We start from the raw sequence: 17,122 nt of genomic DNA on the forward strand, positions 1-17,122 counted from the left end.
AAGTGTTTATAACGCATGCGTAATCACTTATTCAGGAGTGACATCCAAGTCATCACCGAGATCGCCGCAGTCAGCGCGCCGCAACAAACCCCGCTTTTGCCGCATATCGTCTCCTCAGATAGTATAAAGCTTATGTCTCACCTCTTCAACTACATATCAGTACCTCCTTAACTCATTCGGATCCCTTCAATCAAAAACATGGCTGAACAACGACCTCCTTTCCCTCCTTACACCAGAGAGTCTGCTCACGTAAAAGTCAAAGCGGCTCAAGATGGATGGAACACCCAGTAAGATCCCCTCCACTCGTAAGCAAGCTTTCTGACTCACATTCTGTTCAAGAGATCCAGCAAAGGTCAAGATGGCCTATACACCTGACTCGATCTGGCGCAACCGAGATACTTTCGTCAAGGGCCGTGACCAAATTGAGAAATTCCTGACGGATAAATGGAATCGAGAACACGACTATAAATTGCGCAAGGAGCTTTTTGCTTTTGATGACAATAAGGTGAGCCAACTCTCTGAGATGAAACTCAGTCACCACGGCTTTTCTGAATTCTTGAAGGAAGATCTTATTCTGACGCTCGCAGATCGCCGTGCAGTTCTGGTATGAGTTTCGCGATGATGATAATCAGTGGTGGCGATGCTATGGACTTGAGGATTGGACTTTCGATGAGAATGGTCTAATGAAGAAGAGGCAGATGAGCGGAAACAATGTCAAGATCAGTGAGGAGGATCGCTGGTTCAAGGACGGCGTTGACGTCAACACTGTTGAGATTGGACCAGAGCACTGGTAGTCACTATTTTGACTCTCTACTTACGTGCGCCCGGCTGAGGCAATAACTATCAATCGAAATCTCCAATCCATACCTTGTTCGCTAAATTCAATATTGACTATAGTCCGAACTTCATTTCTTGTATTGCATCCAACACTGCTGCGGCAGAGCCAAATTATCATAATTTGATAATGATAAGACATCACATACAGATAGTCCTTGATATCACATTGAGCCAACCGACATCCAATCACTATTTAGAAACCCATTTTGTTCTAGGAGGGGGTTGTTTCAGTGAGTTTGACAAGGGGCCGAGGGATGAAACGTAGGATCGACCAAGGTCTTGCATAGACGATCATGAAACACGGCTAAGGGCAGGGGCATCATTCGATATTTATTCCTCATACATATGTCACCAGGCTTCCCCATTCATCGCTTTGCCAAAATCCTCAACACTATCACCAAGATATGTTCTTGAAATCAGCCATGATAAAAAGATCTACTTCCATCCACCTGGCACTTTTCATGGCCTCAGTCGCCATCGCAGCCGACTCTACATGTGCCGTATGAAACCAAGCATCTTATGATTCTCTAATACTCACGACGCAACAGATTGACTGCTTCCAAGGCCTCATCACGAACGGTCCTCCTGCGGGGTGCAAAGAGGCGACGAACTATCTCTGCTTCTGCACGATGCCTACGCTGCAGAGCAACTTTGTTCAGTGCGCTGACAAGACCTGCGCCGATGAGAAAGCTGGGGCTATGGCTTGGGCAAATGAGCTTTGCGGAAGTACGTACAGCGGTTCGTCGGTGAATGCTATACTGACGATATTCAGAACTCGGGAAGCCTATTGATCTCGGAGGCTCTGGGGGATCTCACAAGACTGATGAGACTACGGCTGTCGACGCCCCAACTTCCAGCGCTAGCAACGAGGTGAAGCCAACCACCGAGGCTGGAAAGACAACAGATGAGGTGCCGACTACCACTACAGAGGCCAAGAGCGAGTCTAAAGTTGAGGAGACCTCAAGCGACAAGACCTCTGAGGCCACTTCTGAGTCATCAGCTGGTGAAACAACCGCAACCTCGATCAAGACCACAGTCAGCAAGCCGAAAGAAACTAACGACACATCAGGCAGTGCAGCTAAAGCGACGGCCGTTCAGACTAGCGATGACTCTGTTGTCACGGTTACTGGAACTGCCGATACCGCTACTGCAACTCCGTCTCCGACCGACGGTTCCAACATCGCCAATTCCGCAGGACCCAACTTCTATGTTGCTGTTGGCGTTGCCGCAGCGGTTTGGCAATTACTGTAAAAGCGTGCACAACTTGACACAATTCTCTAGCATATTTTCCGGGTCGTACATAGATTAATAGAAGCTCTTGCGTTGATCGCAATCATTTTCCCGAAGCAATTAATCTAGAGCCGCGTTCATGAAACATCCCGTGTTTGGCATTGAAGAGGATTCACGATCATTGGTCAATTCTTCAAATAAATCATCCAATCTCGTTTCGCAAGATACCATCAAATTGGAAGGATTCACAGCTCAAGAAACAATTGGTAGAGCCTGGACATTTGGTTTAAATTACCTGTTTGACACCAATGTTTTGAAACACATTACGGGGCGGATTTCATGCAGGGCGATCACCCGTTTCTACGGCTGATGGTGTTTCAGCTTGTGATTCCCCAAATTGAACACGTGAGAATATTTTGAGGCCATGGAATTGTAATTGTAACGTTCCCTCAAATACATGTGAATCTCTATTTGATTGGCGGTTCAGTTGTCAAGATTTAACACAGCAGATCAGACATGCATAAAGTTATCAGGCCATCCTTTCCATAGTTCACTGTATTCATCACAACACTTTGGACCGTACACGCAGACAAATGCTGTCGGTCGGGTCATAAGTTTAACCTCAAAGCTGCTCCCTACAGGCAAATTCCAGAGCAATCATTCCCGCCCTTCTTAGGATTACAATCATCCGACGGATCATCGTAACAGTACAGACCCTTGGGACATTTCTTCCCGATAATTCCCCCGCATGTTTCTGGTTTCTTGGGTGCACAGATGCCAGGCTTGTCACAAGCCATGCCGCAGTCACCAGGAGTCCGCGGGTCATCAACACAGTGGGTTCCCTTCTTGCAGGGCGGAGGAGGCGTGGCGCGGAAGCCTCCACAGGTTTGATATTGGTTCTTGAAGTAACACATGCCTGAGCATTTGTTGAGGTCTTTGCAGTTGTCAAGAATTGGCTTGCAGGTGGTGTCTTCAGGGCAGGGTGCGATCTTGCGACCGCATCCTTGGCCCGAGGACTGAGAGGCGGCTGCAAGGCCGATTGAAGCGACAATGAGGAGATTCTGAAACAACATTTTGAAGTGATGAGAAGAGTGGAATTGATGATCAATCAATGTTCTTGCGGGGAAGCCGGCAGTTATAAGTTTCTCAATAAGCTTAATCAATTCAAATCAGCCTAGGGTGCGTTTACATCCGCTTCACTTAACCGTGATTACAGTACCACGAGGAAACGAGCGCCACCTCGTATAATTACTTCAATAGTACAAGCCATGACGCAGTGCCATCATCACTGCACTTAAGAAAGCCTCAGCTGGAAAGGCATGCCCAGTGGTGATCCATGCCAGAGACATGATTTCCAATTTTAGACACGCGGTTTCAGGGCAAGACGCCTCTTTTTGGGCCGCTTTGCGCTATGATCTGCAAGGGCCATTCCAGACCAGCCTGTTCTTACATTGAGCTTCACTTCTTATGCAGACGACGATGCAAATACGTAATAGATTCTCCGAGTTGAGAAATTGGTTGAATGAAGACAAAGGATCGGTGTCAGCTGATGGCTTGCCAGGAAGATACCATCTTGACACATGAAGTCAGCTTATGGGCTTGCGCAAAAAGACAATAAGGCAGTGATAAATGCAACCTATTGGTCCAAACTTTCTTTTAATGCCGCTGTAAGATTTCGGATAATCGGACGACGGAAGCGACGGGATATTCCGATGCTACCTAGGATTCTTGGTGACTTGAGTGAAACACCATATGCCGAGAAACTGTGCAAAAATTGCACAAGGAGCCACAATCACACCTCAATTCCGCTCTAGTTATCTCTTCCATAAATATCAATCTTTTACTTTATGTCCCTTCTGCTACCATAGGCCTGCTAATGAGCTTTGCAGTGTTCTGACTTCATTGGTAAGATCTCAAGGTCTCTTTGAAGGCCCATTATAAGATAAATTAAATAGGCTAATTTCTACTCTGTACAAGAGACAAGAAGCTGGTGCCTCATCATTGCGATAATCATCTGTGTTGGATCCTCCTCGTGATTTTTGCCTAAAGTATATAGGAGAAACAAGGTTCTGCCAATCCCCCTCGCTACATATTCTTGAGGTACCTTGAGGTAAGCTTTGCCAGGTTTACCGAAGCATATAACCCCAGCCAGTAGGGACGGCTTGAGCGCCACTGGTATCCTGTTCACGAAGAACTCTCTTTTATGCCAACCGATGCCTCTTGGCTCCGAAAGATTCGTGACGTGGACATTGGCCATTCTAATTGGCTCTCTAAACTCGCTCACACCGAGCACTTCGGATATGATGGATGCCTGTTGACGGGTTGCCTCCTCTCTATTATGTATCTTGGAGGTCTTGTCGTCGGGGGTTTTTCTTGTGCGCTTTCAGTAGACAAGTTTGGCTGGGAGTTGAAGTGAATGCAAACTTCCTTGCCCATGTCACTCAGCTGCAGATTAGGGGCATAGGTAGTGCAATCGAGTTCACATAATTCCAAGGTCGAAGAGCTTTCTTCTGCTAAATTTCGATAATTTACCCTCAGGATTTCCTTAAAAAGATCGCCCGGCACGTCGAAGCGGGAGGGGATCGGTATGCAGCACCAGCAACAGTGTTCGAGTCAGTGGTAATTACTGGACTTTGATGTTGAACCAATCCCTGGTGTTTCGGTCCCTCTTGAGTTTCCAAGCCGTCTCGCTCGCACGACTTCCGAGCGATAACGCCAGATCTAGCCCTCTTTTGCGTCAGCAATTTGACGAAGGAGGCATTTCTGCGCCGCGATTCGTTCTCCTTTTCTCGTGAGCATTGCGGCATCGCACGAGACTTTGATGATGAGTCCGTTGAAGCTCGGTGCGCCGTTGGGTTTCGAAGGCCTTCGTGTGACTTGACGAACAGATCTTCGAGTTTGAGAGCCTGGGATCCTGGTAGAGATGCGTATCTGGCTTGCTGTCGCATTCGTAGTGGTGTTCACAGACTCGGGCGTCTTGATGAGCGGTGTTTTCGTCCGTGATGATGTAGATAACGCGCTTTCTACAGGCTCCTATATTCTCGTGTGGTCAAGTATTCTGAGGAAAAGTTTGATTTGACCATCATCGAGATTCTAGAGTGACAGCCCTAAGGCTCCTTCCCAGGCACTCTTCGCGTCTTCGTTGTCCACACCATGCCATCCACCTGTAGCCAATATCTCTGTTCTCCTAGAGTATCTACGAGGTAAACCTCAAAATAAAGATATAGATATGCTCAGTCTGTAGATCTCTAACCCTTCGTGTAAAGCCGTAATCATGTGAGAGCAATAGATTATGCCTCCTTTGTGGCAATTCTTAGTTCAGAGTGGCGACCGAGGCTCAGGTGCAATCAGCAGCATCTGGGACGTATTCGCAAAGATCTAACATGAACACTGCTCTCCGGCATTGACAGATTAGTGCTTTCACTCTATGCCATCTCTATAGCATGGTTTTGTAAGCTTGCCAACGGTGCATTCCATCCTGCGTCTGTTCACACAGCGATCGAAGGGGCGGCCACCTTACTGACATCTATGAGAAAGTGCAATGGCTTTATAAGGTCTGTTTTCTGAGACCCTAATGTCTGCCAGCGGTTCACCATGCGTGCTGTGGCCTGATGGTCACAGTGAAACATTGTGTATTTTTTTATGGTTGATGAAACTCTGTTACTTGTTTCTTGGTTCGAAACCTCCAGATTGTGCGAGGATGTAAATGAATAATTCTGACAGAAGAGTTATAGACCAAATCGCGTCTGTACATATTATCTGCTTCGCTTTACCATGCTAGCCGTGGCCGAATGGTCACGGCGAACATTGTTTTTTTAGTTTTTCTTTTTTTTCACCTGTATATGAGACACCTACTCCCTAGATCCTAGGTTCGAAAACCACCCACGTTCACAAGTTTTGTAGTGGCTCATGTCTTATAGTTCGGGTTACCGTGTAAGCCAGTAACTGCTTCGCTTTACCATGCCACGCTGTGGCCTGGCGGTCACAGCGCATCGTGATTTTTTTTCATTTCCTTTTACTTTTATCTCTTTAACCTATAGTCGCTCCATTCAATTCCTGCTCAAGGCTGGTTTTTTATTTCCTCTCACATTACAAGCTACAGATTACATTTATTCTTATTGCTTTCAGGCGCCATTATGAGTTTGCCTGCTGCTTACTTCAGATAATGCACTATTTAACCAAGAATTTACGAGAATCTTTGTGCCGTACTGCAGAGTCTTAGCGACTCTATCTTTTGTTACAAATCCCTGTTTCTATTGATATGCCCGATTTTCATCCAGGAGAGAGATGAGGTCGGAGACATACCCACTTAGTGGTAACTAGTCGTCTTCCGTCCGCGCTTGGCGATCTTCCCCACGATTCGAGTCACGTGAACCCCGAAGATATCCTGCGCACCATTTTTCTTCAACCACGTCTAAACTTACTCCTCATTTATTTTCTCATCTTTCCATCTTACAAACTCCGCTTAGCTTTCATTGCACGTAATGCACACCACTTTGCTGCTGGTCTCGTATGCCACTTGTGGCTCATTCAACGCGCCCCTCTCGTCCCTTCCCCTGTCGGCGCTCCTTCTCCCAGCTCTCAACGGAGGAAGGAGCAGCTACCGCAACAACACCGAGCATACTCCACCACCTTCCCCACGACATGAATGTCCATACCTTTGTAACCCAAAAATACGGACACTGTTTCCAACAATTACCGGAGCGGTGGCTGGGTGGTTAAAGCATGGTAAAGCGAAGCAGCTAAGCCAAAGTCCGCCGGTTCGACTCCGGTCCGCTCTGTCTGGGTGGGAGATGCAGACACGGTAATTGTCCCCTGGGTCCACTCGGGGGTAAATCCTGTTCGCTCAGCGTTCAGGGGGGATTAGTAGGCATGCCCAGTGCCTTGCGAACCTTTTTTTGCTGTGAATGGCTTCAGAAAGGGGCGCAAGCGAAAGCAAAGGCATCCCCTTTTTTGCTCTTAAGTAATTGACAGAACTGACGGTAAATTGCTTGAGACACGGTCAATCGGATTTTGGAACCCCAGAGTGCCAGATTGCGTTGTCGTGGTGCTGTTCTTTGACTCGGTCCTCGATACTCCTTAATATGGGTGAGGCGGTTGATCCGACAAACCAGACGCCAAAGACAACAATGCCACGCCAGTGCTTCGAAAATCCGAAAATTCGTTTCAAAAGGTTCTTGGGGAGTCGATCTCAATCATAGAAGCGTCAAATGAGAGATCAACCCATCGTAGATCGAGTTATGGCTGCCACAAGTTTCACCCTGGAACTACGGCCTACCAGCTTGAAACTCAGCATGCTAACAGCTAATGGCTCTTATAGCGCCATTTTGGACTACAAGGGATACCCATATGCTCAAATTGTCAGAATCAGTCCTGAAGTCAGTTGTTACTGAAGCAGCGTGCAATACCTCTCCCTTGTCGATGTGCTTGATACAATCGGTTCCTGTAGCCCATGAAGCTCCTGCATTCTCAGTTGTACGACTCATTAATGGAGAATCTGTGCACACTAGTATTAACCTATCATCAACACAGTCGCAATTGCAGCCTGGCAGGTTGAACGGGACAGCAGTTCGTCGCAACCAATGTTCACTCGACAATGTCATAAGACACGAAAACAAGCTCACAGGTATCGTCCTCAATCGAGAACAAGGTAGACTTATTCCCAGCGCCGCTTCTCTCCTTTTATTATAAATAATATTGTCTACTGAAAGTTTCCATTTTGGAGCAATACCGGGGGTTAAGCAGATAGTACACAATCATGCTCTGCCAGTTGAGGCTGCAAGACAATAAATTCTATCTACATACAGCATAAATATTAAATGATTAGTTAATGCAACTGAACAATACGAGACACTTGATCTCTAAGAAATAGTTAGTTATATAGTAGACTATACTAAAACGACTTATATCAGACTATCGAATGGCCGCGTCTATGCTAAGCGCAACCCCGACCTCCCCATCACCATCCCCACCCTCAACCGCGCCAAAGCCAATCCCTCGTAAACAAATACGTCCAGGCCTATCAAAACGAATGCGATTCCGACCATCCGGGTCAATAGTTCCATTTCTGCACATCAATGACGTCTGTGGTAGCAGTCAGCACTAGCCAGTCCATTCATCTCCCGCCCACGGAACACACGGCTCCAATTAACTTTCGGTAGTCAGCACGATGCAGCCTCATTGAGGGGGACATATAACAACTCACCGCGCCCTCTTCTTCTCAGACCAATTTGTTCATGCTCAATTTCTCGAGATGGCGCTTTTGACACCTTTTGTCCTTTTTGGACTGTTGCAGTTTGTTGAGGCTGCTGCGACGAAATCTTCTGCCCCGAAGATAAGCTGGGGAGAATGTCCGACTGGAATTCCACCGGGTGTTGACTGTGGAAAGATCAATGTCCCTCTGGCATACCAAAGTGGGAACTCTACGTCTGCCAAGGGAGATGATACGGTTGAGCTGGTCTTCACCCGCTTGAACCATACCGGCAAAGGCGAGAAACATGGTGTTCTGTTCTTCAACACCGGTGGACCAGGTGCCTCCGGAGCCATCACCGTCGCTGGATCACCATACGTCCCGGCGATCTCTTTCTCGGATGAGCTTCGTGATGCCTACGATATCATCGGTCTCGATCCGCGTGGTGTTGGTGTGAGCAGTCCTGTAAAATGCGATCCAAAGGCCTTCAACAAGAGGGTCAAGACTTTCGTTACAACTGATGAAGAATACGATGCGCTATTCAACTACAGTCGAAGCGTGGGTGAGAGCTGTGCCAATCTCACTGGTCCTCTTATCAAACATCTCGACTCCGTCCATGTTGCAAAGGACCATGAAGTCGTGCGCAAAGCTCTTGGCCTTGAAAAATTCAACTACCTCGGTCTCTCATACGGCACACTCCTCGGTGCCACATATGCTTCTCTATTCCCCAAATCCGTGGGCCGTATGGCTCTCGACGCAAACGTGGACCACTCCCAGTCCGAGATAGCAACCCTCCTCGCGGAAGCAACCGCCTACGAGACTGTCCTCGACCAATTCTTCAAATGGTGCGATAAGAACTCAACGTGCGCTCTTCACGGGAAGAATTCCAGCCGCGTCTGGGACGAAACTCTCGCCCGAGCTGATTCCAAGGCCATTCCTGCACCTGGCTGCAACAAGACATGTCGCTCTGACGTGACTGGTGAAGAAATTCGATACAATGCACAAGAGTTTCTTACCTTTGTTGATCTCGACTTTGGCTCTGGTTCCACGTGGGCTGCTCTCGGAGATGCTATTCTTCAAGCTAGCAAGGGCAATGCCACTGCTCTGTCAACTTCAACTCCCAGTGGAAAATTCGTCAATGATCCTAGCGGTTCTCCATATAGTTACCTTGCCATCGGATGTCAAGATTGGTTGCACAGGTCCAAGACTTCAGTAGACTTGCGCCAGAAGCTCATCAACGCTGTGACGTTTGCCCCAAGAACAAGGGGTGCCACGCAGACGTATTACTATGAGAGTACGTGCATTGGTTGGCCTGCACCATTGACGAATCCACAGGGGCCTTTGGCAGATGGTATCAAGGATGCACCTACTATTCTGATTGCGGCTTCGGTGTACGATCCTGAGACCAGTATTACCTGGGCCGAGGGGGTGAGAGAGCAGTTGACGAATAGAGTGAGCATTACGAGGAATGGAGCTGGACACACAAGTCACTATCTGGGAGGTGATACTAGTAAGGCTATGGATAGGTATTTGGCCACTGGAAAGTTGCCTAGGGATGGTACAGTCTACAGGACATGAGTCTCAGGCAATGTCTGAAGAATTTGGACGTGTTGGTCAGATGGTGTCAATGATGATTCTGAGGTAACTGGATGTATTTAATTGTGACATATCTCTTCAGCTTCATACTTCTACATATCTATCGTGATGCACAAACACTTGCCGCAACTACATGACGACTGAGATCGACGATGTCCCGCCCATGCTATTGTGGATTCAGACAAGACGCGAGTGCCTCTACTTGAGCCGGCTGCTATTAATAGCACCGAAGACTGCATGCCTCCACGACGTACGTATGTCGTTAGTCAAACTGCCCCCGGACAGACTGGGTTAAGCTGGGGTGCCCTGTCTGCATCAGATCGCCCATCTAGCTCCTTAGTTCAGCCCTACAGAGTACAGACTGGCGTCATCCATACATATGTGGCCGCTACTGTAAACTCTGGAAAGGCCGTTAGAGCGAATGCTTCACTTCATCGCCACGGTCGTGCCCTTCAACGGAGCAGCAAAGCACCGAGCCGAGGTTCGTAGCACAAAGAAAATCCTTCGCAATCTCTTCATTTCCAATCTCCGAGCGCATTTCAAAGCACGTATCACATCTTTGTAATGGAACCAGAAAATCTCAATCCGTGTAACAAAGGATCCACAGTCCGGCCTCGGTATCCCACCAACTCCGAGAAAAGCGGGTTTCAACTTTCCGCCGGCGCCGATGTGATTACGTGAGCCGCTGATGCGATCGCGTCGCACAACGAGCAAAGAGCTTCAGTTATAAGTCGAGAGGGTTGCCCCGAGCCATTCCCTATACAGTCCCACTCCTCAGATACCATCTTACACATCATAAATATGACAAAGTTCAAAATTACAGTCACTTCCGACACCGTCTGCCCTTGGTGCTATGTCGGTCGCAGACAGCTCCAGGCTGCGCAGCGCCTGTGGGAGCAGAAGTACCCCGACTCAAACGACACTTTCGACATCAGCTACAAGCCTTTCCAACTAGCACCTGATTGGGCCCGAGGTCCTGCATCGAGCATCTCCAAGGAAAAGTTTTACCTCGAGAAGTTCGGTAGAGACCGTGTGGTCAAGATGCACCAGCATTTGAAGGGTGTCGGAGAATCCCTGGGAATCGACTTCAAGTTCGGAGGACAGACAGGAAACTCGAGGGACTCGCACCGACTGGTCCAGCTTGCCAAGAAGCACGGCCAGGATGCCGAGAGCAAGGCGCTCGATGGGCTTTTCGCTGCGTACTTTGAGAAGAACGACGATATTACCAGCTACGACACCTTGAGAAACGTGGCTGTCGAGGCGGGAATCCCCGAGGATGAGTTCCAGAAGGCTATTGTCGAGAGCGACGAGGGTGGCCCAGAGGTTGACAAGCTTGCGGGCGAGGCACGATACAGTGGTGTCAGCGGTGTGCCTGACTTTGTTCTTCAGGACCGGTTCAGACTCCATGGCGCCAACGATCCGTCGACATTTGTCAGCGTTTGGGAGAAGATCAAGGCGGCCGAGCTGTAGTCGATTTGATCGTTGGGGGGAATCAGATCAATCGCTTAGGGTGGTCAGATTGAAACAAGACTTCTGTGCGCTTCTCGAGGACATCGTTCCAGAGGTGTTGACCTTGAAAGCCAGGGACATAGAATAGTAATCCGATTTCCTGACTCGTCCACCAACTTGCCCTGTCCATATTGCCTGAGCCTAACACTAGATATTCGTCGTCAACGAGAGTCATCTTGAAATGACTGACGAAGGGTTCATCTTCTTGGTCGCGTCTAGCATCGAGTTGCTTGTAGTAGAAGATCTCCAGTTTGCCGGGCGCAGGCGATTGCGCTTCAGGGTCCGATGATCGTGGCTGATTGACAAGAGCATTGTATCGCTGTATAAACTTGCGCAAACACCAGGACGTTGTTGTGCCAGCCGTGACTAGTTGCTCGATTAGCATCATACCCTTGCTGGTTCTGATTTGAACATCGACTCCCCGTGCGAGCGCATCCAATAGACTCTCCACAACAGGCCACGAGGTGACATTAGGAGTGAGGATGGTGATGCGTCGCTGTGCGTTGCTGAACAGTGTAAGTAGTGCTGCATTCAGGGGAGTCATTGGTGGATCTGTCTGCGAAAGAAATGGGAAGAAGGAAAACCGAGGGTTCCGATGATGTGGTGAAGGGAGAAAGATGGTCGGAACTGAGCCACTGGCGGGGAAGTCAATTGACTGCGTTGCCGATGCTTCACTGTTGGCTTGTAGTCGATCTGGCGCTCTTTGATCGATTTGCCAATCTTCTTGCGACTCAAAAGGTCGTGGAGGTTCATCATTGTGACCCCAAACGCAATCATAGAAGGCCAACAGCCGGTCGACAATGGCACCCTCGACCTCGACGCAACCTTCGAACCATCGCTCCCAGCTGACGTTACAGCTTGGAACCCAGGCCCTCTTTCCGTCGACGATCACAAACTTGGGGTGCATAACGCTTAGCGGTGTGAAGAAGATGCTCTTGACAGTAAGGTCGATATTGGCATTCTGTAGCAGTTGCTGGTCGGGCAGACCCAGCTTAGGCCATTTCGACGGCTCATAGACATATCCGTCTCGCGATGCAGGATGGAAGAGTTTCTGGAATAGTCCAAATGATGAGAAGCCTATTGTAATCCGCAGAGGCTCTTTGACGTTGGCTTCAATACGCGCCGTCGCAAGCTTCTCGAATGTGTCGCGGATGGCGTCCAGAGACGGTGAAGCTGCCCAGTAGCAGGTGATCAATTGAACCGAGTGTTTGGCGCTAAGAATTGCTGGTAGGATAGCGCGCGTGTAGATAGAGTGGCCTGTTCCGACGTATAATGTCTTGGGTGAACTGGTGGTGATGAGGGAGTCGATATTATTGACGTAGTAGCTTGGAAAGTCGTCTTCTTGCTCGTCGCGTCGCGATTGGAGCAGCTCTTTCCATGGTCGGACAAACGATTGTGGGAACTCTGTCGCGTCTGACATTATAATTACTTTTATTAAGAGATAGAGTTAATTATATTGTGTTAAGGTTAAGTTATAAAATGGGAGAGGTGAAGATGAGATGAGAAGGTTGACAGCCAGTAGACGGGCTGTCAGAAACCTCAAGACCTCGATCATAGATGATAAAAGTATTTAGGCAGTCTAGCCTAAGTTTAGGTAAATCTTTGCTTCGTTTATTTTGGCATCCTTGTCTAAAGTCTTGTGTTCCCTTGGGCGGCGCAGCTGATGACGCGGAGAGCTTTGGCGATGCCAAGCAATCCACTTTATACAAGGTTGTGGAATCCGAGTGAATTATCCAGTAGAGCTACATCCGAAGTACAGCTTTGATCAAAAGGCGAATGACGGTACAGCTAACGAAGATGTAATTATTGTGTAAAGCCAACGGTTCAAACAAAGTTGAGGCGCTGTTCCGCAACTTTCAGTGGGCTCATTCACCAGTTCATCAATGGGACACAGCGGGTCAATCAATGCGCAGCAAACACATGCCAACCGCGACAAACAGCGCAATAAAGATGGAATCAATTGAAATAAACAAAATGCATCATTAAGCAAACGACGCTGCACCTCGCATTCAATTGACACTCATCTCAATGAACCGCGGCTTTAGTAATCTCCACGACTCGCTCACCGCCTTCAAGCTCCCCGGCAGAATCCCCCACCATGGCACCTCCTATCTTCCCATGGCGCTCCAACAGACTTTCCATCACCCCAACCCAAACACCCTCAAATCGCGACCATGTTGTCAGGCGTTCTGGTCTTCAACCAAAAGGGCGAGAACCTTATCTTCCGCGCCTTCCGGAACGACTGTCGTCCTCGCCTCGCCGACGTCTTTCGCATCCAGGTCATCTCCAACGCCCAAGTTCGATCGCCAATCCTCACTCTTGGAAGCACAACGTTCAGCCATGTCAAGCATGAGAACATCTACCTCGTCGCCATCACAAAGAGCAATGCTAATGCCGCTCTCGTGTTTGAGTTTCTCTACAGGCTGATTCAGCTGGGCAAGGGTTACTTTGGCAAGTTTGATGAGGAGGCCGTCAAGAATAACTTTGTCTTGGTATATGAGCTCCTAGACGGTATATTCTACTACACACACTCTTTACAACATCGCTGACATTCTTAGAAATTATCGACTTTGGATACCCTCAAAATACAGAAACCGACACCCTCAAGATGTACATCACCACCGAAGGCGTCAAGTCCGAGACCCGCCCCGAAAACACCTCCAAGATCACGATGCAAGCCACCGGAGCCCTCTCCTGGCGCAAGGCAGACGTAAAGTACCGTAAGAATGAGGCTTTCGTCGACGTGATCGAGGACGTCAATCTGCTCATGTCTGCTACCGGCGCTGTCCTGCGCGCAGACGTTACGGGCCAGATTATTATGCGCGCTTACCTTTCCGGCACGCCCGAGTGTAAATTTGGCCTCAACGACCGTCTACTCCTCGATAACGATGGCTTGCTGAGCCTCCCAAGCGGAAATAAGATGGGTACCAAGGCGACGAAGGCAGCTGCTGGTAGTGTCACTCTTGAGGATTGTCAATTCCACCAATGTGTCAAGCTGGGTAAATTCGACGCCGACCGTATCATCAGCTTCGTTCCTCCCGACGGTGAATTCGAGCTTATGCGATATCGCGCAACTGAAAACGTCAACCTTCCGTTCAAGGTACACGCCATCGTCAACGAAGTCGGTCGCTCAAAGGTGGAATACAGTATCGGTGTCAAGGCCAACTTCGGCTCCAAGCTCTTCGCCACAAACGTCGTCGTTAAGATCCCTACGCCTCTGAACACCGCAAAGATCACAGAGCGCTGCACGCAGGGCAAAGCCAAGTACGAGCCTAGCGAGAACAACATCGTGTGGAAGATTGGTCGCTTCACCGGTCAGAGCGAGTACGTCCTCAGCGCCGAGGCTATCCTGACGAGCATGACGAACCAGCGGGCGTGGAGCCGACCACCGCTGAGCATGAACTTTAGCTTGCTCATGTTTACGAGTTCAGGACTGTTGGTGCGATATCTCAAGGTGTTTGAGAAGAGTAATTATTCGAGCGTCAAGTGGGTGCGGTACATGACGAGAGCAGGATCATACGAAATAAGGTGAGTTCTCCTACTCTGATTGACAAACACAGCTAACAGGACAGATTTTAAATGCATATAAGTGGTAGAACATGTACGGCGTTATGGTATATCCCGGCAAAAGTCGAGCGGGCGGTTTCTTTAGCATCAAACCATTATCCAATTTGTGTCCCCTTCGTGATCACTCATCCCCAACTACCAAGACTCTGACACCTTGAAACTTTCCTCTATCTGCGCCCTCTTGTTGACTCTTGATCGCAGTATCGATCAAGCATGCGAAAATATACGATGGGTGTTCCTCCTCCCATCCCAGCGCCGAAAGGTTCCGCGCTTCGACGTAGCGTCTCGAGACTGCATGCACGATGTCCCCAGGTCTCTCCTGATCATCCGTATTCTTCGTCCGCAGACCTCTCCAAAGAGAATCTGGTGTTCGTATCTCGCTCACCTTGACGTTCTGTCTACCACACTGCTTACATCTCCCCGTGCACTCATCCACAAGGTACAACACCTCCAGACCCTTCTGGATCGTACAAGCGAAGAATGCAACCTCTTCAAGCCCTAGCTCGCCGTACAACCCTGTCGCCCATGTTTCGGAAACGTCGATTGCGACCTTCTTCGCATTTTGTAATGCCGTGGCTATTTCCGGTGACCATTGGTTCTCGAGGATGTCTTTGATTGGCGGTGGTACGAGGAGTGTTTCCGTAGCGAGGTCGTTGTGGTCGGACGGCTTCTCTCGGAAGCGAAGCATGAGAACGTCGGACGCAGGGATGGAGACCTTTTGGGCTCTGCCGGGGAGATGGATCTCGTTCATAGCCTGTCTTGCCTCTGTCTCTTTGACGGTTTGTTCGGCGAGACGGCTGATCAGTCTTGATGTGGCTGTTGCGTGGTACACGCTTGGGTCGAATGCAGCTTTCGACCTGACGTTCTCGAGACGGTCGAGAAATACCATCTTTTTGTAGGTATTGAGCTTGGCTTCTCCTGCCTTGTCCTTCCTCTGCGTCTCAAAAGCTCTTTCAGCGCGTTCATCGCCCTTCCAAGATGGAAAACAGACGTCAAAGATGTGCATGGCTGGTCCGGGGTGCGTGTAAGTCTGCCATATCTTCATCTGCAACTCCAGCGGAAGGTTCCCAAAGTGTTTGAAAGCCATTTCGGTGCTCAAACATGCAAAGCCTGCGGAGAGCAATTGTCTACATTCATGCGATATAAGAACCTCTTGCTCTATTTGTATTTGCTGGTATTCTGACCACCAACCGGTGTATATCACGTCAGCCAGTCTCAGCGCTAACAGAGGAAATGATATGAATGGGTAGAAATGTACCAAGGCTGATCTGAGATTTTGAGTCTTGACAAATGAAGCCTCTTAAATGCAAATACTAAACGAAATTATTACGTGTGCCGAGGATATTTGTGTTTAGCACCTACACACCAAGACTGGGGGATGTTGGATCGTGAGATGAGATGTCAGCAACTTCAATCTTATCAGCGCTTACGACCAAGTGCGTTGGCGACACGTATTTGTATTTTTTCACTCTTAGCTACACATTCATCACAACATATGCAATACCGTCAAGATTTGAGGAACCTGGGAATGTCGCAGCAGCCTCGGTTCCTGTCACTCATCTCCTGAGTGATCAAGCTACGTTCCCCTCCTTCGAGTAACTGAGTGTGTGCTTCCTCGTCGTGCCTCAAACGTTGTGTGAGCCGCCCAGCCATGCTTACTGCAATGTGAAGGTGCAGCTGAGATTGATACAGCCTACGAGTGATGGTTCTGCGAAGTGTCTACCTCCAAACCTTGAGAGCTGTCGAGGCCGTCGACAGACCTAGACTGGGCCTATATGTTTCACCGGGTCTTGTTTTTGGTGTTTCGGCTACCTTGATCGTCTTTTGTCTATGATCCCTCCTCACAATAATTTTGTCCAGCGACGATATCTTTGGTCCCAGGTCAAAGCGGCACCCCTATACAGTAGTTCGTGAGTTCTATCAAGGTGCTCAGAATCGGCGAGCTTCGTTTTAAGCCGATTGACCAAGAGTTGGGAGTACACGAGTGCCTGTTGGCAACAGTCAGGGGATCGCGTGTCTCGGGCTTGTCAGTATGTAACAAAAGAGACGATGAATGGGTGTTAATAACACCTTCCTGATCTGGTTCGTCAACGTCTCAAGTATCCGGATGTGTTGGTCAACATAGATGGCGCGAGGTCTGTAGGACCAATGAGTTGGTGAATACGTTGGCACTTTGCCAGATACATCACTCAT

At 48.8% G+C, this 17,122-nt stretch overlaps 8 protein-coding genes and 1 non-coding gene across 9 annotated transcripts; 6 read left to right on the forward strand and 3 right to left on the reverse strand.

Moving 5' to 3' along the window:
- Nucleotides 1-271: 271 nt before the first annotated feature.
- Nucleotides 272-794, forward strand: FMAN_11177 (uncharacterized protein; the record flags this gene model as incomplete). The annotated part of the gene is made up of 3 exons (XM_041833957.1): nucleotides 272-305; nucleotides 342-505; nucleotides 588-794. The coding sequence occupies 3 exons, from the start codon at nucleotides 272-274 to the stop codon at nucleotides 792-794; spliced, it is 405 nt and encodes a 134-aa protein (XP_041684268.1).
- A 465-nt stretch (nucleotides 795-1,259) lies between these two features.
- Nucleotides 1,260-2,088, forward strand: FMAN_16152 (uncharacterized protein; the record flags this gene model as incomplete). The annotated part of the gene is made up of 3 exons (XM_041833958.1): nucleotides 1,260-1,337; nucleotides 1,386-1,563; nucleotides 1,610-2,088. The coding sequence occupies 3 exons, from the start codon at nucleotides 1,260-1,262 to the stop codon at nucleotides 2,086-2,088; spliced, it is 735 nt and encodes a 244-aa protein (XP_041684269.1).
- A 614-nt stretch (nucleotides 2,089-2,702) lies between these two features.
- FMAN_11178 (uncharacterized protein) lies at nucleotides 2,703-3,140 on the reverse strand (the record flags this gene model as incomplete). The annotated part of the gene is made up of 1 exon (XM_041833959.1): nucleotides 2,703-3,140. The coding sequence occupies one exon, from the start codon at nucleotides 3,138-3,140 to the stop codon at nucleotides 2,703-2,705; it is 438 nt and encodes a 145-aa protein (XP_041684270.1).
- A 3,627-nt stretch (nucleotides 3,141-6,767) lies between these two features.
- Nucleotides 6,768-6,848, forward strand: tRNA. The gene has a single exon. It is a non-coding gene (tRNA).
- Nucleotides 6,849-8,320: 1,472 nt separating this feature from the next.
- Nucleotides 8,321-9,835, forward strand: FMAN_11179 (uncharacterized protein; the record flags this gene model as incomplete). Its single annotated transcript, XM_041833960.1, has 1 exon — nucleotides 8,321-9,835. The coding sequence occupies one exon, from the start codon at nucleotides 8,321-8,323 to the stop codon at nucleotides 9,833-9,835; it is 1,515 nt and encodes a 504-aa protein (XP_041684271.1).
- An 819-nt stretch (nucleotides 9,836-10,654) lies between these two features.
- On the forward strand, nucleotides 10,655-11,323 carry FMAN_11180 (uncharacterized protein; the record flags this gene model as incomplete). Its single annotated transcript, XM_041833961.1, has 1 exon — nucleotides 10,655-11,323. One exon carries the CDS (start codon nucleotides 10,655-10,657, stop codon nucleotides 11,321-11,323), a length of 669 nt encoding a protein of 222 aa, XP_041684272.1.
- A 22-nt stretch (nucleotides 11,324-11,345) lies between these two features.
- On the reverse strand, nucleotides 11,346-12,782 carry FMAN_16153 (uncharacterized protein; the record flags this gene model as incomplete). Its single annotated transcript, XM_041833962.1, has 1 exon — nucleotides 11,346-12,782. One exon carries the CDS (start codon nucleotides 12,780-12,782, stop codon nucleotides 11,346-11,348), a length of 1,437 nt encoding a protein of 478 aa, XP_041684273.1.
- A 754-nt stretch (nucleotides 12,783-13,536) lies between these two features.
- On the forward strand, nucleotides 13,537-14,941 carry FMAN_11181 (putative clathrin-associated adaptor complex medium chain; the record flags this gene model as incomplete). The annotated part of the gene is made up of 3 exons (XM_041833963.1): nucleotides 13,537-13,873; nucleotides 13,921-14,890; nucleotides 14,935-14,941. 3 exons carry the CDS (start codon nucleotides 13,537-13,539, stop codon nucleotides 14,939-14,941), a joined length of 1,314 nt encoding a protein of 437 aa, XP_041684274.1.
- Nucleotides 14,942-15,050: 109 nt separating this feature from the next.
- Nucleotides 15,051-16,016, reverse strand: FMAN_11182 (uncharacterized protein; the record flags this gene model as incomplete). The annotated part of the gene is made up of 1 exon (XM_041833965.1): nucleotides 15,051-16,016. The coding sequence occupies one exon, from the start codon at nucleotides 16,014-16,016 to the stop codon at nucleotides 15,051-15,053; it is 966 nt and encodes a 321-aa protein (XP_041684275.1).
- Between the last annotated feature and the right edge of the window lie 1,106 nt (nucleotides 16,017-17,122).

Source organism: Fusarium mangiferae (genome assembly GCF_900044065.1).
Source record: "Fusarium mangiferae strain MRC7560 genome assembly, contig: FMAN_scaffold008, whole genome shotgun sequence".
In the NCBI taxonomy this organism is placed as follows: domain Eukaryota; kingdom Fungi; phylum Ascomycota; class Sordariomycetes; order Hypocreales; family Nectriaceae; genus Fusarium; species Fusarium mangiferae.